Below are 20,907 nucleotides of genomic sequence, written 5' to 3'. Positions count from 1 at the left end.
GCGTGGGGATTTTGCGCTGTCCGTGGGATTCTTGCTGCAGTAGGGATCATCGCCATCGCCGCGACGGATGTCGTGATCTGGTGGGCCAGCGTTGCAGGCGTTAGCAGTGGGGGCCCTCAGTCCACATCCCGTCTTACAGGGAGGGATTAGTGGTTGGTGCGCCAGAGTACAGGGACGCATTAGTGGCTGGTGCGCCAGAGATTGTCACCGAGTTAGCCTTGGTGTGGCGCAAACCACTCCCCGGCGACCCGGGGCACGAAGGCGTCACGGGCCCTCGCGCCTTAGGCCCTCGCACGCCATCGGCTGCTCGCCATGGACAATCGCAATATCGCAACCTGGGCAAAAGCCTCACGCAGGCCGCTCGCATCGCTTTTCTCGACTTCAATCTAGTCGCAATGGGTTGCCGAGTCTGTCGCGCGAGAAAGGCGAGCTTCCCTGTCCCGCTTCCTCTTATCAGAGCGTGCTAACCTCGGTGTCCTCGGTGTAGGTCAAATGCGACGGCCGACCCAACGGGTGTCGGAACTGCGAGCGCCTCCAGCTCGAGTGCGTCGACGATGAAGGATCGAAATCCGGTCGCCGGTCGGTTCCCGTTTCGCTGCGGAAGATCCGAACATATCGCTCCTGCACGCACTGCCGCGTCTCCAAGACCAAATGCGACGGCGACCGCCCGAGATGCTCGCGATGCAGCGCTCGGAATCTCGAATGTCTGTATGACGGCGGTTCGGCCCCTCGCTGGGCGCGCAACCTCAGCAAGGCGCCCACCTCGGCTTCGGCGGAAGAGGGTCGGAACGAGTCTCACGACTCTTCTGTTGCGCCGGGAGCTTCCAGCTCGCCCAGTGTGATCCAGTCCCGAGAGACCGGTAGTGTGCTTTCCGACCCTCCGAGGTCATCGTCGACGAGAACCACCAGCACCACCAACCCACCAGTGGACTTTTCCGACGACACCGAGTTGTCGATTCACTCATGGTAGGTCGATCAAATACATCTTCAAGCCTATGTCTTTCTCATTTGATTTTCAGGCTCGTGTCACCGGACCTCCCTTCTGGCCATAACATCCGCGCAGTCATCGACCAGTACTTTGCCAACATCCACCCCCTCCGATGCTTTGCCTTCGTTCATCGTCCGTCATTTACTAGACAACTAGACAAGGGCTTCGAATCCGATGATGAAAATGCCCTGTTGCATATTATTTGCGCTCAAGGAGCGAAGTAGGATCCCCGACCTCACACTCTCACCCACTCCTGATCTGACTTGTTAGGTTCTACGCTCTTAATCTCAATTCAGAAGACCATGCCGCCAAAGCAGGCCTGATCCGTGCTGCTGGAAACGCGTGGGCTAAAAAGGCAGAGTTAATAGTGCTCACCAACTTTGGAAACATTTCAATCCAACGACTCATGGTATTTACCCCAGGCTCGCAAATGGCATCGTCATGCTGACATTGGAGCCCCAGACCTGCGTCTTGCTTTACGACTTTCATTTCCGATTAGGCGAGTATACTCAAGCACTTATGCTAAGTGGGCTCGCGGTCCGAATGGCCCATGCCTTACAAGTCAATGTTGAATACTCTCCCGATATTCTTTGTGCCGACACTGTCGAGGGCGCTCCACCAGCTGTGGAAAAGGAGAGTCGCAGACGCCTCATGTGGGCTTGCTATATCCTAGATGCTTGGACTGGAAGTGGCGTTGACCAGTTGACACTACTCCGTGAGGCTGACATCAAGATTCAACTTCCATGCAACGAGCGCAATTTCAGACTGCGCATCCCCTGCGTCACCGAGACTCTGGGAGTAGGACACGTCCTCCAATTTCTACCTCCTGCTATTGTTCCACGGAGACCAGCAGCAAACATGGGTATCATGGCATACTACATCCGGATCGTCACACTGTGGAAACGAGTGGTTAGGTTGGTTTGAATCTTCAAGACATCTGCTGAGACATTCCGGATTGCTAATTTGATTTGATGCAAGATATGTCAAGCATTTGGATACCAGCCCCCCGCCTTGGCTACCCGAATCCGACTTTGTAGCCCTTGATGCTGATCTCCGGTCATGGGGTGGCCAACTTCCCGAGTTCATATCCTACTCGCCTGACACCGTTTACGCTCGACTCGAGTCAGACCAACTTGGTTCCTTGGTTCTCCTACATTGTACCTTCCACCACAACCTCTTGGATCTGTACAGGATATCTATGCCGGATCTATTCAAGTTGAGGAAGCCGTTCTACTTCCCTCCGAACCAACAGGAATTTCTACGATCCCTTCAAGCCGATTGCTTTCACCACGCCCGTGAGATCGCAAGTATTCTAGCCGAAGCCGAAAAGCACGGAATACGTCTGCTTGCGGACAGCTTACTCCCATGCTTTGCGTATGACAGTAGCCGAGTGATGCTCTACTACATTGCACGTCTGCTCGACTTGAGCAGGTCAGATGCGGAGGGTATCGTCATGGATGCGATCGCCGCCGTTGAGAGCAACAGCAAGATATTAAGAACAATGTCTGCGCTGTTCCCTCTCGCAGACTCTCTGGTAAGTCAAGGCATGCCACGATTAATTTCATCGCTATAACTCACACTGGGCAGGCTACAACTACAGAACGATGGCTGTCCAAGATTCGTCTCAGCTTTGCACAAGACGAGGAGATGAGCGATGCACCCGATGACGAACTGAATGAGGAAGAAAGGTAAGTCTAGATCATCATGAAATACTCTAGCTCCACTAAGTTGTTAGTCCCAGATCTCCCGTTGGCCTAGGCAGTCCTGTTGTGAGCAACCCCGGAGACACAATAGCAGGCCTTGGCATAACTCGCTCAGCGCGAAACGAGGCGCGCGAAACCAAACCAGATCCGACCACTTTGTCGAGTGATTCAGGGAGTGTCAGTCCTGCTCTTAACAGGCCAGTGGCCCACGGATTGCCAAATAATCCCCACGAGACCCCGGCGCGATCTGGTCTTCAACACGAGCAACCCGTTGCGCTTCGGACACCACCCGCAACGACAACGACAATAACATCGTCGGCATACATGAGAGACCATGCGGTAGACCTCAGTGATTTGCAAAACTACTTGTCCTGGGACATGTACGGCATCATGGAAATGGGCGACGCCGGATTAAAGGCCGGCATTGAAGGTAAAAGCATGCCATCCTGGAGTGGCGCGAGGCGATGAAAATGGCCATTTTGACGAAGATCATCTCGATGATAAACTCTCCTGGCCATAATGTCAGGTTCGTCGACGTGGTGAGGGCAACTTCAGATGGCCGCGTGGACGCGCAGCTGTGACCCCGCTCGGATCGTCGGTTCGGGTCGTCGCCCAATGACGGCGCCATACTCAATCACGCAAATACAACGACATCCGGACAATCATCTTCCGCTGTTCAATGGCTTGCTCTTCATAACCGAGACATTTTCTCCTTGTCTGGTTCTCATTTTAATCGAAATTGCAGCTCGGAAATGATACAATGGCTCCTTCGAAGAACATCCTCCTCCTCATCGCCGACGATCTCGGACGGGAGCAGATGAGCTGCTATGGGTGTAAGGCGTTGCAGACACCCGAGCTAGACAAGCTCGCGGCTTCTGGCTCGCGGTTTGACATGGCCTTCGCTAGCACCGCCTCATGCAGCGGCAGTCGGACTACCATCTACACCGGTTTACACACTCACGAGAATGGAAGCTACGGACTTGTTGGCTCGCGCAATGGGTTCCAGACCTTCGAGAACGTCGAGACTGGTCCAGAGGTCTTTAACAGGATCGGGTACAAGACAGGCATCCTAGGCAAAATCCATGTCGCTCCGGCGTCCAAGTATCCGTGGCAGACACGCAAGGAGGATGGATCGAGAGATACTGCCGGGGTCGCAGACAAAGCAGAGGCATTTTTTGAGGAAGCCAAGACTGAGAACAAGTCGTTCTTCTTGACTATTGGGTACATTGACCCTCATCGAGTCCTAGCGACCCGTGGTGGGTTCGGTAATGTGGATGGCAATTACGATCCTCGCTTGAAGGATCGCTTCTTCAAGCCCGAAGACGTTGAGATTCCTCAGTTCTTGCAAGACATCCCCGAAGTGCGACAGGAGCTTGTTGAGTACTATCGGTCGATCAACCGGCTCGATCAAGGAATTGGAATGGTTCTTCAGGCGCTGGATCGCACGGGGTTGGCTGACGACACCTTGGTGCTGTTCCTCAGCGACAACGGCCCGCCATTTGTCAACTCGAAGACCACACTGTATGATGCCGGCGTGCGACTCCCGTTCTTGCTTCGTGTCCCGGGTAAGGCCGCTGGCGTTGTAAACACCAACATGGTGTCTTACATTGATGTTTTGCCCACTTTCTTAGACTGGGCCGGGCACACCGACCTCCAGCCTCCCGATGGGTCCGTGGGTCCTCGTCGCGGGCGGTCAATCCTCCCCGTGACCGATGCCTCCGCCGTCCAGACCGGGTGGGACCATGTCTTCGGGTCGCACACCTTTCACGAGGTGACCAACTTTTGGCCGACACGATACATGAGGACGAGGCGATACAAATACCATCGCAATGTGTGCTGGAAGCTGGACTTTCCGTTCGCCATGGACCTCTACGCTTCGCTGTCCTTTGAGGGCATGAGGAACTCCGGGACCGAGTCTACGCCTGCAATGATTGGAAAGCGTGCACTAAAGAGTTACATCTGCCGACCTCCTGAGGAGCTGTACGACATCGAGCAGGACCCCGACGAGATCCATAATCTCGCTACCAAGCAGGAGCACCAGGAGCGGCTGTTGAGCATGCGCGCGGCGCTGGAGAAGTGGCAAGCAGACACGAAAGATCTTTGGTTATGGAGGGATGGGATGTCGGTACACATCTTCAAGGAGTATGACTACGCAAGAGAAGGGCTGAAGATTCCGGATCGGTTCGACTTTGATGTTGACAACCCGGGGACCAAAGACGTGGCTGGGTACCCGCAGCGGTAGAGGACGGGATGAGACGGGACTGTGAAATGACTTGCCTGCGCCTCAGCGCGATGCATGTAGTAAATACGAGTCGCACAAGAGCAGCAAACGCCCGCCGAGTCTGAGATATGTCTCTGATTGTGTAAATGGATGTCGAACAGTCCGTGCGAAGAGCGCGCATCATCTCGCATACAATGTGTCCCGAAATGAAGCTTGATGACCGCAATTCAGCGTCACTTTCCACCTTGGTATAGGCGAAGATAGCAAAGACAAGCAAAGCAAAGCGTCCTCAGCTGGCCAGGTTGTCCGGGGAGAATCAGCAACGTGACCCTCATCGTCTTTGTTTACATCCCATGTCCATGTCTCCACCCCACTCTGTAAACCGCCGTTTTGCCCCGACGGATGCCGAACGGGTGCAACACCAATGCAGCGCATCGCCAGCAGCACCAATCCGGCTCTCTTGTGCGTGGTTTGTTTACATGCTTTTTGGTGCGAGATAAGGTCTGCAAGTCGCCGCGCATAGACGAGGTCTCATGCCGGCAGATCTGATCGGTGGGTGGGTAGCAGGGAGGGGGCGCCTTGCTGCAGGTTCTAACCGGTTTGTGATGCAAACATTGGGCCCAGGAATCTTGTTGTTTTTCTGCGACGAGTCCATGATACGCCCACTGATCTGGAAGACCCCTCAGGCATCTTGCGCGTGCAGCAATGCCATTGATGACAGGAATGCGGCCATGGGCAGGCTTGAGCGCTAGGGTTTTAGCGATAACGCAGATCTTAAGACTTAACCGTCTCGCTCCCGTGTGTCAATTGACGCTTGGCGAGAATAATACGTGAGTGTGTAAGTTGCAGCTAAGCAACTCAACGCTTGGTGGAGGACGGCCCAATTGGGCAGTCTGAGGTCACCAGTGACGAGTGACGAGTGTCATGGTTTGTTTTTCTTCCGTCTCGCGTCATACGCGCTCCCTGCGGACTGTGGATGGTTCGCAGCGCCGGACGCTTTATCTTCTGCACATGCAATGCAAGGCAAAGCAAGGCAGAGATAGATGCTGGGCAGGACGGGGCGCCGCTGCGGGTTCGTGACCGTCTCCAGGGCCACCAGCGCGAACACACCAGTTCGCGCATGTAAGTATCCGTATATCTAGTGCGTATTTTCCACAATTCGAGGAGCAGAAAGAAAGACATTGTCGCAGGGAGAGCACAGCCAGCCAGTCCTAGCTCTGGTCTCATCTGGAACCATGGGAAAGCAGAAAAAAAATTGTCGAAATTGCCAGAGCCTCCGCGTGCTCGGAGGACGACTATGTAATACCGCATGGGCGAAGAAATCAGGCGAGGGACATCCAATCAGCTAGGCGCTCTGGCGCCGTCGCAGACAGTAGTGAGTCGATTCCATGGGCCAAGGCCAATAGCGATAGGGAATGAGATCCTGGACACCCATTTTGACAGCCAGGATGAGCAGGGCGAGAGCAGGATGACCTCGATGGACGGGCCATCCGCTGCCAGTGAGGGAGCCGGCCCAGTGGAAAGAGCCCTGTTAGTGCGCACCTTAGTGGATGCTCAGTGGGTGTTCAGTGGACACAGAGCCTGCGTTCAGCGCAGTTGTGCAGCATGCTGCAGTGGTCCCAGTGGTCCGCCGGTGGAGCCCCTTCTCGGCGTGCGACAGCGGGGTAAGAGCGCTGAAACACGGGCCCGAAATAGCTGGGCCGCCCTGCATCCGCTGGGGTTCGCACTGGATGCGACGCTGTGATCCCCCGTGTTGCCATGGCAACTCGGCCAGCATCCCTCCCAAGCCCCGAGCTGTAGGCGCCGCGCAGCCCACCCATCCAGTTCCGTGAATACCTACTACCTACCACCCTGCTGCGCCGTTCACTCCCGACGCAATCTTGTCTCACTTCCTTCTTTCCCTCTCTCCTTCTCCCACGCTCGCGCTCTCTCCAGCTTCTTCATTCCCTCAGACTTACGGCCCTTGGTGCATGGATCGTGTCGATTCGAGCTTCGCACCGCGCATAGGATGCCCTGCTCGCCCTAACAACACCGCCGCTGCTCGATGACCTCCCGGGAGAGAAAGTAAACAATCACCAAGACCGTTCACGAAGCGCATCGAAATCACCGCAACCATACGTTATACCCATCCCACGCACCCTCTCCCAAACGATCAAGACCTCCTCGGTCAAGACTACATTATTTGTTGTTTTGATTGCACACATTACATCTGCCTCGCCTGGCAATCACCGCCACCCCCGTCCATAACATATCCATCCATCACATTCATTTTCATCCGAACCAACCGCACACTTCACCATGGACACGAGTTACCTGGCCCAGCAGGTCAACAACAGCATTGGCCAGCTGCACGGTCTATTCGACGAGATTGGTGTTCCCGATCATGAGCGCGAGGCTCGCGAGGAGGAGGTAGGTTTCCGATTACGACGTCCCAACTGGCGATTTGTCGCTAACCATGGTTGCATCTTGTAGCTCTTCTCCGCTCTCTCCGAAGCGCTCAACAGCCAGGTTCGTCTCGTAACACAGGAGAAGAAGGAGATGGTCGACGAGGCAAAGAAGATCATCACTGTCGTCCGTCAAATGGAGACGTCTCTCGATGACTCCAAGAACCGACGCGACTACCAAGATGACGAAGACCTCACCATCACATACCCACTGGTGAGGTGCTTGCAAGCTCTCAAGGAGAAGCACAGCCAGATCAGCCGCATCCATAAGGAACGCTTCGAGCAAGTCAAGAGTATGTTCCCCGTCGCATTCTCCCCCGTGTCCACACGCACTGACAATCCGCTTCGCAGAGCTCGTACAAGCCCTAGAATCCTACTCCTCACACCTCGAAGCCACATTTGTCCAGATCGCGCTCCCTCCCACAGGCCCCAACCAGTCCATCCCTCCCAACTTCGATCTATCCCCGTCCTACGTCGACAGGCTTGACAGCGAGTTTACACGCGTATATGAAGAGTATACCCGTCGCATAGCTACAGTGCAAACCCTTGGTGACCAGATCATCGGACTATGGGCCGAGCTCGGCATTCCCCAGGCGCAGCAAGACGGCGCCATCGTCAAGTACTACAGAGACGCTCCTGAGCAGCTTGGCCTCCACGAGGAGGATATCGCCCGGCTTCGGACCAAGCGCGACAGACTCTCTGATGAGAAGAAGAACCGAGAGAAGCGACTACGAGATCTCAAGGCCGCCGTTGAAGCGCTTTGGATCAAGCTAGGCGTCGACGAGAGCGAGACCAAGGCCTTCTTCAACCAGAACCGCGGCTGTGGCATTCGTCAGATCAACGAGTTTGAAGATGAGCTATCGCGATTGAACGAGCTGAAGCGTCAGAACCTCCACCTATTTGTTGAGGACTCCCGTATCAGACTTCAGGAGTTGTGGGATTCGCTGTACTTCTCTGAGGATGAGATGCTCGACTTCACCCCTGCTTTCTCCGACGTCTATAGTGATGCGCTTCTAGAGGCTCACGAGCGTGAGGTTACGCGACTTGAGGCCCTCAGGGAACAGCGTGCTCCCACCTTGACTATGATTGACAGACACAAGACCTTGGTCAAGGAGCGTGACGACCTTGCTTCGTCCAGCAATGATGCCTCGCGACTCATGGCCCGTGGTCAGAAGGGAGAGAAGCGAGATCCTGGAAAGCTTCTTCGCGAGGAAAAGATGCGCAAGCGCATCGCCAAGGAGCTCCCCAAGGTCACTGCTGAGTTGCGCAAGGTGCTTTCAAGATGGGAGGACGAGTACGGCCGGCCGTTCTTGGTCTTTGGCGAACGATATCTGGATGAGATCGACGCAGCCGACGGCAGCAGGAAGACCGCGCTCCCGCCTCGCTCCAAGACACCCGCCGGACAGGCTCCATCATCCATCAAGGGACACAAGTCGACGTTGAGCAAAAGCACTGCGCCCCGGGCTGTTCCTCCTCGTTCCATGACCAAGACTCCCACCGCGGGTAATCATCCCACCAAACGGGCTCAACCTCAGCCTCAACCCGTTTCCAACGTCCTGGAGAGTCCAACTCGCAGCCCATCGCGAATCCCAGCGCGTGTTCCTCTGTCCAACATGAAGCACGGTAACAACTCGCCTGAACGCCCCAGGCCCGAGTCAAGGGGTGAGACTCTTCGACAAGGTCCCCCTCTGATGAGGGCTCCGCCACCCAAGATGCGAGACCTTGTGCCGGTTCCTGAGTTCAAGGCTCCCACCAACCCTTACAAGTCGGCTGGCCTAGCATCGAGTATTGTTCGCCACGTCGAGCCTGAGGATGTCTACGATGACAGGGGATCTCAAACCTCTCGCTCCAACTCTAACATGTCTCACAACACCCACAATAGCTATAGCGAGGATAGCTACGACGAGCGGTACGCCACCGTCCGTTCCTCCCACCAGAGCCACCAGAGCTACCGCCAGGCTCCTCCACCTCGACAAATCTCCGGCACGTCCCTCACGTCGACGAACATCTCCGGGTCTGAGAACTGGGAGACGTACGATGACAACAGCGAGCCCGAGGTTGATGCCTCAGACGCATACTACGCCAAGCTACGAGCGGCACGAGGGAAGCGGTTCTCACCTGAGCAGGGCCACCGACCAGCGAGCAGCCAGTCTAAGCGCATCCGAGGAATCCCCCCCTCAGCCTCGTATGGAGCACCGGGGATGATTGAGCAAGACGGCGGCCGAATCATCTCAGGGAGTGAGTGGACTGACGAGGATGCCTATTAAGTCGGGACACCTTCAACGTTCTTGACACGACTGATGGAAAAAGAAACGGCTCGCCCGTTGCAACGATGATGGATTCACGCAAGTTTTTTATGATGATGCAGGGCATATCGCAATGACTTTGAGTGAATATCACAAGCGCACGTCCCGTCATGAATATTGACGCATTAGAGGACTCGTCCCGCATCCCACGGTGGCATCTTTTGCCATCGTGCTTTTCTTCTGCTTTCGTTCTTTGGACTTCGACTCTTTATGTCTTATATTTTGTTCGGGCCCGACGCCAGATCCTTGTATTTTTGTTGGACACCTTCCTCTGGAAGTGCATATTATTTTCTTTATTTGCTTTTCGAGTATTGGGATGTTTCTGTCCCCATTGGACACGGAATTCCCCGGCTGCTGGAGGCCCTGGTTTAATGGGAAGCTGCTTTGAAAGGGGAGGGGAACAGGAGGGGCATGGGAAGCAAGGGCTGAATTGTGGGCGTCTCGGTTGGCTGGCGTTCAAGTGTAAATACAGATGGAGGTAGATCTCCTCGGCTAGGTTCTTCAACGAAGCCAATTTCCTACACAAATTTTTCGAGTGATGTGAGCGTGTTCAACCTTGTGTCCATCTTTCTTTCAGACACCCGTCTAGAGTTTCCGGTCTGAAGAAGCCGGTGTGGATATGCCTCGCTGTTGTAATGTGCGGGCTGTAATACGCGGCTCCATCCTGCCATGGCAACATTTTCTCCGACCAAGAACGCCAAACCCATGGTTATAATTCTTCAAACGTCTCACATAGGAATGTACCCAGGCAGTACGACTGATCATGTTTTCTTAAAGCTACACCAGTCCAACTAGAAGATAATCGATGGGTATGACATTGAGTCACCAGCGAGCGGAGGTTGCGAGACATGAGGCGAGAGGTGTGATATCTCGAATCTAGCTTGGATGACAGTGTGAGGAACGACAAATCACAACATGAGATCTAAGAATGGTAGGGGATATTGTGAGTAATTAGACTCCAACATCCTCATCCTAGTCACATCCTCTAAGTGGCAAGGAACCAGAGTTCGGATGAAAGCCAAGTATCGCGGATCATCCTCTGAACTAGCGCCTCCTTACCGACACCATTATCATCATGTTCAAGTCATAATTTACTTGGCAGGCGATACAACCGAACGGAATGCTCCGAGGTCTGTGTGAGTTTCATCTTGATAGATGACGTCCGACGTTCCGACACAGGGTCGTGCGTTCCCTTGAGGATTGCCTATTTAGGCAACTCAGTGGCCACTACTCCACAACCTCCGGTCCGACCTCCGGCGCCGGTCATAAGTGAGAGGACATTCGAAAAGAACATGTACGTTGTCTGTCATGAAGAATAGTAAGTATTGTGTATTAGGCCGTGGCGGAATGATATATCCTATCCAAAGGCTCCTATGTTCTATCAACCTGCACATGTCCCTGTTCCAAGAACCATTGCATCAACGCCATCCGGGAGTCCCATATCTCATTCAATCCTCCCCCATTATTAGAGTATACTGTTCAAGAATTGTGACAGTTTTTTCTTCTCCGCTCAGTGCGGAAATCATGCCGATAGACAGGTGTTTTTATTAAGGAAAATGTGCAAAGGATGCTGAAGCTCACGCGCGCCGCAAGCATGCGTTTACCAGGAGAAGCCTCCCCACTTGTTGCGCTGGCGGCGCGGGCGCGTGTTGGACCAGCCGGGGATCTTGCTCTCCGGGGCGGAGATGTAGTTGCCGGTTTCGACGTCCCAGGACACGTCCTTGGACGTCTGCGAGTAGTCGTCACTGTCGAGCCACTTGTTCATCTTGCCGGAGTCGGGCTCGTCCCAGCTGGAGACGGGCTGGGGCAGCACTTTGGTGCATTCGGTGAGCTTGTTGATGTTGTTGACGCCGAGCAGGCTGAGACGGATGTACTCGCGAGCGTAGTCCTGTAGTTTGATGTCAGCATTCCGTCGGTTACAACACCGGAAGAAGGGGTACTTACGTCGTTCCACATGCCCTGGGAGTTGGCAAAGGCCTGGAAGGTAGGGCTGGTTCGGGGGTGCTTGGACAAGTTGATATCGCTAGGGAACATGAAGACACGCTCGGGGGTCGCGACCTTGCCGAGGGTTTGCTGGTAGTAGAGGACGTCCCAGACACCAGGGGTGCTGTCCTGAGGATCGCCGGCGCGAGAGACGTTGACGAAGTTCTGCTGGGAGGTAGTGTGGGCGCCGAGCAGGGCAATGAGGCCGTCGGGGCCAATGGTCTTGGCCATGAAGAGCTGGAGAAGGGTGTCGGCATCCGAGAAGGGGCTGGGCAGCAGGTTTGGGGGCGAGGGAGTGCTGCTGTCCTTTCGACCGACCCAAGAGCGAACACGAGGGCCAAGAGGACAGACAACGGTGGCGATGTTGGCGCCCATCTGGATGAGGTCGGCGTAGGTAACGTCCTGGAAGCCGTAGGTGTCATGGTACTTCTTGTAAATAGCCTGGTACTGGGCACCCATGGCGGAGATACCGCTATTCTCACGGCGGGTGAGCTCGCCAGCCAGGATGATGGAGCCATCAGCACCACCGCCGGCCTTCTCGTTGGCGAGAGTCCAGGTGGCGGCGTCGTGGAAGCCCATACGGATGGCATATCGAGCCCAGCGGGAGCAGCGACCCGAGTCACCACGGAAGAGCTCCTCGAGCTCGTCGGAGATGTACTTCCAGACACAGCAGGTGTCTCTGTGGCACCAGTTCGACTCGAGGCGCGCGACGCCCCAGTACGTAGCGCGGCTCTGGGGGTTGCCGTTGCCCTGGAGGATGTTCTTGATATCACGGCCAGAGCCGGACAGCTGCCACCAGTTCAGGTAGCGGAGGTCGCCAATGACCTGGTTGGAATCGAACGTGTCGTAGTTGAAGGCGCGGGCGGAGAGCTCCTGGATCTTCGCCTCCATCTTGGGGCTGGCCATGGCGCCGGGGAGAGGCACAGCGGCGAGGGCCGTGGCCAGGATTGAGTTGAACTTCATGGCTGATGGGCTTTCAAATAGACAATACTATAAAATGAGGAAAGTGAAGGAGGTTCGGTGAAAAGATGCTGAGTGTGTGTGTGGTTGTGATAAAGCGAGTGTGTATAAGCCGAAGCAAATTAACGAAACATATAGCGAGTGACAAAGATAGAGAACGAAAAGAGAGAAGTTTCCAAAGAACGAAACTTGAGATGGCCTCACCAGGTACTGATCTGACGATGAACACAATCCGTGAGGGAGGGTCGGCCGTGGGTTCATATACACTACCGCCGGGTAGACCAACAAGGAGCAGAGGATGTGTGCTGACCTTGCCCCTAGAATGGCTGAAGAGGCTACGGCATCTCAGTTCCACGAGCCCTGCAAGCTGCGGTCCACGGTCCCATGGCGCCCTGGTCCCTGGCATTAGCCAAGCTTTCGTGGGGAACGGTTGCGGTCAGGGACAGGCCGGAGGGCTTTGACCGGGATCCATTTCGGGCTGGTCGTCTCGTGCCGAGATCCCAGAGACGATCCGCGAGCTGGGAAAGGAGGCTAGATCGTCCTTTGCCATCTTAGTTAGCGTGTGTGAGGCGTCTACAGTACTGGCTCCGACGGAGTCGAGTGGCCTTTCTTTTCCGCCAAGCGCCTACCAGTTCAATTAACAGCCATCATGTCAATCATCTTTAGGCGCATAGAATCACGATGTGACCTGATTTCCTGGTCACAATAGGAGCGAGAAAACAAAGCGACTCGCGCGGGTTGCAATAGCACGTTGCAGCTCATTTCCCAAAGCGGCAACTGGGCTGCCCTATCACGGGTGCCCGGCTCCGGTCGGCGGGCGTGCGGCGTTGCGCCTCTTGGCTCTCGGGCCTCTAGTCCTTGAGTAGCCAGGGGTTTGATACGTATCCAGCCCTGTGAGAATGAGGGAGAGGAAAGAGACATGTTACTGCGTAGTAATTGTATCGACATGGGAATCCTTGGTGGAGTGGACGCTGTGTCGTGCCATGCTCTAACAATAGCCCCTCAACCCGGCCACGTCCCCGGACGCATTGTCTTCCCCGGAGCGGCTTGCAGATGTGATGTGATAATGTGCCGCATCTCGTATCCAGCGCTGTGTTGGTGAGTGAGCGAGTTGAGATGATGGCCACCTACCAGCCTTTTGGAAGCACAATGTGCGAGGCTACACTAGTCGAAGCGGTGAAGTTGTTCATTTTATGTCACCACCACCGCACGCTCCGGTGCGAGTGTGTCTCCTATCAGCTCATTTCTCTACCATACCATTTCATAGTGTAATGGCCGACCGCTGGGCCTGGAATGCGGTCTGTGCAATTGGGCCAGCTGAAGGGGAGCAAATAGTCCAGGCCACTCGGCGGCTTCACTGCGATGCTAACGGCGTGGAGGGTGACGACGGCCGCGAATCTAGCGCCGTAAACTCCCATGTGCGGCGGCCGTGATGGCGGCGAGTTTCTGCTAGCGCCGAGCTGGGCTTCTAGTGCCCTGCGCGGTTCCTGAGCTATCGTTGCCCGGCTTGGCATGGATCAGGTAGACCTGGAGAGATGGCGGCGATGGGTTGACGCGGCCTTGATATGGAAGGGTCTAGACTGGAGATGGTCGCCAAGGCGGATAGACAGGCAGATGGTCGATGATGCGAGCAATTGAGCAAAGTGGATGTTGGTTGGATTGAAGGTGATTTACTGGCGGGGATTGATCGTGGTGATAATTGCGGTGCTGCTTGATGGACTCATGACGGAGGTTGGTGATGGCTCCCTCTGGCCATCATCAAAGAAGTCATCCATAGCTAGAAGAAGCTGGGTACAGCCTCTTCGCGTGTGCATCAGTCATCGTCATCAGCCCGTCAGCAAGAGCGCATTCCCTCAGCCAGCCAAGTCTGTTCAATACTCCCAGAACAAGCTGCTGGTAAACCACGTCCATCAGCAACACCAACACGAGAAAACACCAAGAATCCCACTGCGGCAAATAGTAGAAACCAACGCAAACGTACGCAAAATACCTCCTCAAGTCCTCCCTTCCCTGTCCCTGGCCACCTGCAGCTTACACATCCTAGTCCTCGGCATCGACTCCGAAGCAAATCCATGCCCACCGTCACGCCGGGATATTTTTACCATCCACAACTCTATCCGCGATAACCATCATGGGAAGTGTAAAACCCAAAACAAAAGAAAACCGCCCAAAGGTCCCTAATTTGTCCACGGGGGCGGTGCAAGCAAGCCAGCCGCACCTGCAGCGTCACACCTGCATGCATTCCCGGCTCCTACAAGCCGGAGACGCAGAGAGCATCAGCTGCTAGGGAGGCGCCCAAACAGGCGGCGGAAACAATGGTCCAATCACTGGATGCTTATAACTAATAACAAATTACACGGCCAAAGCACAAAAGGGCAAAAGGGCGCCTCTCTCCTGGTAATAGCTGGCTCCCACCCCTGCAGCAAATCCCAGTTGTGGCGCCTAGAAACGAACTTGGCCCTGTTTTGGCATCGCGCTGTTCGGCCACCGTCGCCCAAGCTGACCGTTTTCTTTAGCCTCTTCTTATTAAAGGTTCCGCTCCTGGCGGTGACCGTCCACGGCCGGTTTCATCAGCTGCAGCCCAACGGCAACATCGGCCCAGCTGATCACACCGTCACCTTGCCATGCGTCTGGCCAGACCCGTAGCCGTCGAATATATCCCGAAAGGCAATACTCGTATCGTGGTCGCCTCCGGATACGGACTAGCCACGCCGCTGTTGAACAAGTCCGGTGTTTCGTAGATCCGATCTGCTGGGGACATATAAATATCTGCCCCACATCGGGGCTCGTCACCGTCAACGACTGAAGACGTCCAAGTCCAGAACAAAGAGGTTGCATCTGTTGTAAGAAAAGTGATAGTATTGTCATTATGGCCGTGCAGAATGATTGCTCAGATGGAGGACTTTGGAATAGAGCACAGGCTTTGACCATCACGGCCTGCTCAACGGGAACCCAAACGCCAACCTCTTGGCGATGGCCCGTAGATAATCGCCGGCATTTACTCCACATTCTCTCACGGCTCACTCATCCGTCGTTCGACAATAACAGCCATTTACTTACTGGGCCAACAGCATTTCTCGTATTTCTCATGCAAGAGTGATATTGTGGAATTACAGTACGCGGGATGACTGCAGCAAGCCCTCACACCTGCAACGTTCGACATCTGCATGTCTGATCACGGCCAGATTGTCGAACACGGCAGATGCAGGTGACAACTGTAGTGACATACCCCATGCCCCAGTAGTGCATCTGATATGCTGCGCTGGCCAACTCGTGATTCCCTCCACGCCCTCTATACTTGTTCTGCTATCCCAAGGATCCATTTCCCTGCCCAAGCACCCACCATGCAAGGTACAGGGTAGCACGAACACGAGACTGGGCGCTGCGGCCTCTTTCGGCATCTGCGCTGCAACCTCACCCCATCTATTCTCAGCTCTTGAGCATGCTGCACCCGGCATTGATAAACGCAAAGTAAATTAAATGTTTCAGTTGACTGGAACGATACGTGCGTCTTGCGGGGATGTCGATGCGGGAAAGAAGAGGCGTTGTCATGTAGGTCCATACTAGGGTCATTTTCTTGACAATGTCTCAGAAACTACGATGTGAACATGAATGCGGCTGTTCTAGGCTTCTCTAAATAGTGTGAGAGGTTACTTTATTATCTGATCTCGAGACTAAGGAGTCCGTCTATGGCTTCTTAGTTGTGTCGACCGAAGTGAAATAAGCCATAAATCTCAATAAACTTGGCGAACGGCATATCAACATATCATCCTTGTTTAGCGACTCCTCTAGAACTTTAGATCACATCCAGACTATCTCATCCAACGTCCTCACCCGCTCAGGGGTCTTCTTTCAGCCGACCAAGGTCGCGCGGTCTCGTCCGAAATCAACCAGCTCCCCATCCCGACCCACCTGGTCCTGAGAATACGTAACGGAATCAACCTCCTGGAGACTTTTGTTCTTGAGAATGATGGTCCCGCCTTTGTTCCCCAGCGGCACACCGCCGATCTTGAAGCCGAGCCGGCCTCCGTTGGCCGCCAGCAACGCAGTGTTTGGCAGGGTGAAGTGATTCCCCGCCTTGTTCTCGATCCGCCAGCCCGCGACGGACACGGCCGCTCCGGACTTGTTGCGGAGATACACCTCCTCCGGATTGTCGACGCCGTCCTGTCCGGCGGCATTGATGATGGCTGCGGCAATGGCGATATCTGGCGTCACAGGCGGAGGTGTTCCCCCCAGCAATTCCCCAAGCGTTTTGCCCATTGGGTTCCCTCTTGGGTCGGTCTTCTCAGTCTGCGAAGCAAACGCCGTCAAAAAGGCCTCCCAGCGCCCGTCTGGAAACTCCAAGATCAACCCTCCATCTTGGTTGATCGCGTTGGCTTTCCTAAAACCTCCCCTGCTGCCTTGGTTCATGTGAACATCATGAACTCCTTCCTCGTTCTTGTCCCAATTGAAGAACCTCTCGCCAAACACATACACCGTCGAAGCCTTCTGTTTGATGTCTTGGAAGAAGAGCTCGATGGCGTCCGAGACGTCGTTGTTAGGGCCCGGGAGACTGTGCGGAGCTAGTACTCCAGCTTTCAAGTCGACGAGAGAATCACGCAGCAGGTCAAGGCTGAGTCTCTCGTGGGATGAACCAAGACACATGTCGTGCCAGCCAATGGTCAAGGCCTTCAGCTTCTCCCGGATGGGATGCTGGAAGTCCTTTATCAGCCAGTAGACGAGTTTGGAGTCCTGGCTGTCGGAGGACTTGACGTTGATGGCGGCGCGTAGTTTCATTTCGCCCCCATCCTCAAATTCAAGTTGGGCGTGCGGCTTATCGTCGTCGCGCTCTACTTCGATCGCGGTCGGCTTAGCCTTCCAGACACCGTAGTTCAAAAGAGGCATGATGGCGAGGCGTGCAGGGTAGTGAAGAATGAAGAAGTGGTTCAATAGATAGATCACCCAAGAGTAACTTGTCTGGTGCAGTTCATGTGTATCGTCCAAGAGCGACCAGTCCAGTCTTTATATATTTTCCAGTGCCGTACAAAAAGACACCTCGCTCTTTCAATATCACATACCACATCAAGTCCTTCACCAATCCCCTGGGCATTTACTATCACACTCTCAACCCCGCTTCTGAAGTCTCACCATGGCGTTACAGCTGCGGCTGAGGTGAACACGGGACAAGAAGCCTCAATAACAGATGTTTCCCACATATCAATCTCATTGGTAGCTTTAACGAAACAAGTACATCCTATGACGAGCTCATTGGATCGGCGCGCTATCGGAGAAGAGACAACCTTAACACTAAAGCTTATTCGGACTGTGTCTCAATGTGCTGATAGAGCGGTTCATTCATTGGGTAGTACACCACACCTTTGGACAGCCTCTCAGCGGTCTAGACGCCGCCACCAACTCCCATGATACGTCTCCGAGGGGCGCTACTGGAAGTTCGTTTTTGAGCGTGCTTTGCTCACATCAGCCTGACAAGCCAACGAGTTTCAGGGTCTTGGCGCGTCTGCAAGTACGGGCAGAATATGACGATCCCGTTATTGCTGCCCTACAAACCTTAGGAGAGTGGCTTTGGCAGGAAGGATATGTCGCATCTCCTGGTTTGCGATTGATCCTTCCAGTGTCCACAGGACTAAAAGACAGACGGTCAGATGTTTCAGCCCAAGCGCTCCTGGTCAAGGAGGACAAGGAAACGCGCATCAGTGCTACAACTGTACTCATCTCATTGTGGGATTAGGATGCAGTGGGGGAAGAAGAGGGGTTGCCAACCTTGAACATTTACCTCCTGTGCTGCTCCTCAAGATTATTGTAAATCAGTATCTGAATTGCCAAGATTCCTTACCCACGTACTATATTTCCACAGTTGAACAATTCTTAATATGAACCTCCAGCGTCCATCAACATGGTGATGATATTTTCTTGGGCCTTAGGCTGGTACCTAAGCCGCGCTGAATCCCCTGCTGTTCTCGCCGGCGACGCTCCAGTGGAATCTTCAGCCGCAGGATTGGCTCCATGTCGTAGAAGCGCCGCAATCACGCCCACAGCACCGTGGGCGGCCGCAAAATGCAGCGGTGTGAGACCGGATCGAACGACCATTCTCTTACTCGCAGGGTCCTTTATGACTTCTTCAACCTGGTGGCCCCAGCCGAATGCCTTGGGGCCAGAAGCCGGAGGGTGGCCAGGAATTGGCTCGTCGTCAAATGGAAACAAAGCACAAGCGTTGACATCCGCACCTGCTAAAACGAGCTTGTCAATCAGCTGGATAGTTTCGTCGCTGGTATTCTCGCTATGGTAGAGTGCGAGGCAATGTAACGGCGTCCAGCCCTCGGCCGTGACGACAAGGGGATTGGCTCCGTGGGCAAGCAGAAGTTGTACGGCTGGTAGTACTTGCAATGGCGTTTTGCAGTTTGCTAAAGGCGGGATGCCATCGACGGCAGTCTGAGCCAGGGCACACATAAAGGGGGTCCAACCATTTGAGTTGGCCTGATTGATGCTGCCTTTTATGCCGCCATCAGATAACAGATATTCAATAATCTCAATGCTGCACCCTGCGGCTGCGTTATGCAGCAACGTTTCTCCGTGGCGGTTCTTAGACCGTATGAAATCGTCGACTTCGTCGCCTGGGTATGCAGAGAGGTAGAGTTGAAGGATTCGAAGGTTGGAGCCACATGCTGCATAGTGGATGGGGGTCTCTCCAGACTTGTTTTCCTGACAAACAGAAGCACCTTTCTTGAGAAGGAGACGGATACCTGTCTCATGTAACCCACGTTTCGTTGGAGCTCGTTTAATAGATACTGGGAAGCCAAGGCGATGCAGTGCAGACACTCCTGTATGCATTGTTGCATTGGGATCCGCACTTTTTTCAAGAAGCGCTTTCAATGCACCGACTAGATCCATACAGAAAGCAGCTGACAGGATGGTAGATGAACGATTGAGAGTCGAGTTGGGGTTGGCTCCTGCATCCACCAGCAGCGCAATCAGCTGTTGCTGCTCGAGGTGGTCAATCCCCCGGTAGTCAATCCTTTCAAAGATACTTGTCTTGGCCTTGAAGCTTGCTGCATATTCCAGAGTATTATCGAGGGTCTGCTGATTGAATAAAAACTTGGACAGAAGTAGTTCGACGACGTAAACCTGCCATCTCATTGCCGCCTAGCTGAGGGCTTGTTTCGTAGCCTTAGGGCCCCAACCATCCCACCAACTCAGTAGGTCAGCGACAATCGACACTTGTTCGTACATGGCAGAGTAAACAAGGCATGACTGGAAGTTTGTGTAGTTATTGGTGTGGTGATCGGGGTCGATATGTTGCCAAAGCTGTCGCAGAATAGCTCGATTGCCCTGTCGAGCGGCTATTTCCAGCGGCGTGCGGTCGTCGTCGCTTGAATGCCTCAAGGCTAGAGGACTCGCGCCGGCACTCAGAAGAATTTCCACTGCTGCTGAACTATTGCAAAGAGTTGCAACGTGGAGTGGCATGCCCCAGACGGTTTCGTCTTCTAGGCGTTGATGCAAGTCCGCAGGGGTCAGGGCATCAATCAGTCGTCGCAGCCTCGGTATGTCGTTGTCGCGAATGGAGGTGAATAGAGCTAAGCCAGGCGACTCGAAGTCGTCGTCGCTCATCCGAGACTGTATAGACTTGGTGGGCTGAAACATGATTATATTGTTTTCTGGTGAGGGTGGGCGGCTGTTGATAAAGCGAATGGATAGCGAGGGGGTGAATATATAGTTAACGGCTTGAATGGGTCTCGAAGTGCTCCGCTTTGACCATATTTCAATCCTGGATATAATAATTATCATATAAACATCTCTAGACAACCCGAATGGATGCCACCCAAACGGGAGCAAGTTGACCTGGCTTTAGCAATTTGGACACTTCCTTTGCTCTCAACGTACCGCAGAGACGCGGCTAGCTTCTTCGCTCCACTACGAGCTGCCCTTGTGCATCGCGATACCTCCTCGATGTCTTTCAATAAACAAAAGGGTTTGAACCAGAGAGGACGATATACTATAAAGAGGAGTCTGACATCAACCAGGAATAAATAAAATAGTATGGGAAATCGGCAAAAAAAAACATACAACAGCGAGGATTCCCCGGTCGTCACCGACCCGAGTACTAATTCGCCGCTTCTCAGCTTGACTAAGGGAGAGCGGACGGGATCCCGTATTTTCTAAGAGCTATGGTCGTATGTACCAGCTTCACAGACAATTACACTTATATCCGCTGCTTGAAAACCAGAATTCGCTGTGATGCTTGCATCGTAATTGGAACTGGTTGGTGGTGATGCGATTCCCAACGAGTGAAGTCTCAATTTGATCC

The 20,907-nt window shown here is 54.1% G+C and overlaps 8 protein-coding genes across 8 annotated transcripts; 4 read left to right on the top strand and 4 right to left on the bottom strand.

Annotated features, from left to right (window-relative positions):
* The first annotated feature begins 360 nt into the window (after nt 1-360).
* BGZ61DRAFT_112421 (fungal-specific transcription factor domain-containing protein) lies at nt 361-3,305 on the top strand. The gene is made up of 8 exons (XM_046236944.1): nt 361-425; nt 488-966; nt 1,020-1,208; nt 1,259-1,397; nt 1,451-1,902; nt 1,967-2,522; nt 2,576-2,676; nt 2,724-3,305. The coding sequence occupies exons 1-8, from the start codon at nt 396-398 to the stop codon at nt 3,157-3,159; spliced, it is 2,382 nt and encodes a 793-aa protein (XP_046098641.1). The 5' UTR covers nt 361-395; the 3' UTR covers nt 3,160-3,305.
* Nucleotides 3,306-3,451: 146 nt separating this feature from the next.
* BGZ61DRAFT_483224 (alkaline-phosphatase-like protein) lies at nt 3,452-4,933 on the top strand (the record flags this gene model as incomplete). Its single annotated transcript, XM_046249469.1, has 1 exon — nt 3,452-4,933. One exon carries the CDS (start codon nt 3,452-3,454, stop codon nt 4,931-4,933), a length of 1,482 nt encoding a protein of 493 aa, XP_046098640.1.
* Nucleotides 4,934-7,210: 2,277 nt separating this feature from the next.
* BGZ61DRAFT_363745 (microtubule associated protein-domain-containing protein) lies at nt 7,211-9,623 on the top strand (the record flags this gene model as incomplete). The annotated part of the gene is made up of 3 exons (XM_046241457.1): nt 7,211-7,321; nt 7,385-7,649; nt 7,708-9,623. 3 exons carry the CDS (start codon nt 7,211-7,213, stop codon nt 9,621-9,623), a joined length of 2,292 nt encoding a protein of 763 aa, XP_046098639.1.
* A 1,639-nt stretch (nt 9,624-11,262) lies between these two features.
* On the bottom strand, nt 11,263-12,536 carry BGZ61DRAFT_363907 (heme peroxidase; the record flags this gene model as incomplete). Its single annotated transcript, XM_046241469.1, has 2 exons — nt 11,263-11,550; nt 11,607-12,536. The coding sequence occupies 2 exons, from the start codon at nt 12,534-12,536 to the stop codon at nt 11,263-11,265; spliced, it is 1,218 nt and encodes a 405-aa protein (XP_046098638.1).
* Nucleotides 12,537-14,254: 1,718 nt separating this feature from the next.
* On the top strand, nt 14,255-14,830 carry BGZ61DRAFT_112400 (uncharacterized protein). Its single transcript, XM_046236943.1, has one exon. It carries the CDS (start codon nt 14,328-14,330, stop codon nt 14,784-14,786), a length of 459 nt encoding a protein of 152 aa, XP_046098637.1. The 5' UTR covers nt 14,255-14,327; the 3' UTR covers nt 14,787-14,830.
* Nucleotides 14,831-16,457: 1,627 nt separating this feature from the next.
* On the bottom strand, nt 16,458-17,558 carry BGZ61DRAFT_592240 (uncharacterized protein; the record flags this gene model as incomplete). Its single annotated transcript, XM_046256719.1, has 1 exon — nt 16,458-17,558. The coding sequence occupies exon 1, from the start codon at nt 17,487-17,489 to the stop codon at nt 16,458-16,460; it is 1,032 nt and encodes a 343-aa protein (XP_046098636.1). The 5' UTR covers nt 17,490-17,558.
* Nucleotides 17,559-17,954: 396 nt separating this feature from the next.
* On the bottom strand, nt 17,955-18,567 carry BGZ61DRAFT_460209 (uncharacterized protein). Its single transcript, XM_046247004.1, has one exon. The coding sequence runs from the start codon at nt 18,315-18,317 to the stop codon at nt 18,063-18,065; it is 255 nt and encodes an 84-aa protein (XP_046098635.1). The 5' UTR covers nt 18,318-18,567; the 3' UTR covers nt 17,955-18,062.
* Nucleotides 18,471-20,243, bottom strand: BGZ61DRAFT_483220 (ankyrin repeat-containing domain protein; the record flags this gene model as incomplete). Its single annotated transcript, XM_046249468.1, has 2 exons — nt 18,471-19,651; nt 19,796-20,243. 2 exons carry the CDS (start codon nt 20,241-20,243, stop codon nt 18,471-18,473), a joined length of 1,629 nt encoding a protein of 542 aa, XP_046098634.1.
* Nucleotides 20,244-20,907: the final 664 nt, after the last annotated feature.

The sequence above is a fragment of the Ilyonectria robusta genome (assembly GCF_021365365.1).
Source record: "Ilyonectria robusta strain PMI_751 chromosome Unknown BGZ61scaffold_24, whole genome shotgun sequence".
Taxonomy (NCBI): Eukaryota; Fungi; Ascomycota; class Sordariomycetes; order Hypocreales; family Nectriaceae; genus Ilyonectria; species Ilyonectria robusta.
Note: the sequence above shows the minus strand (reverse complement) of the source record. Positions and strands in the feature narration are given on the sequence as shown.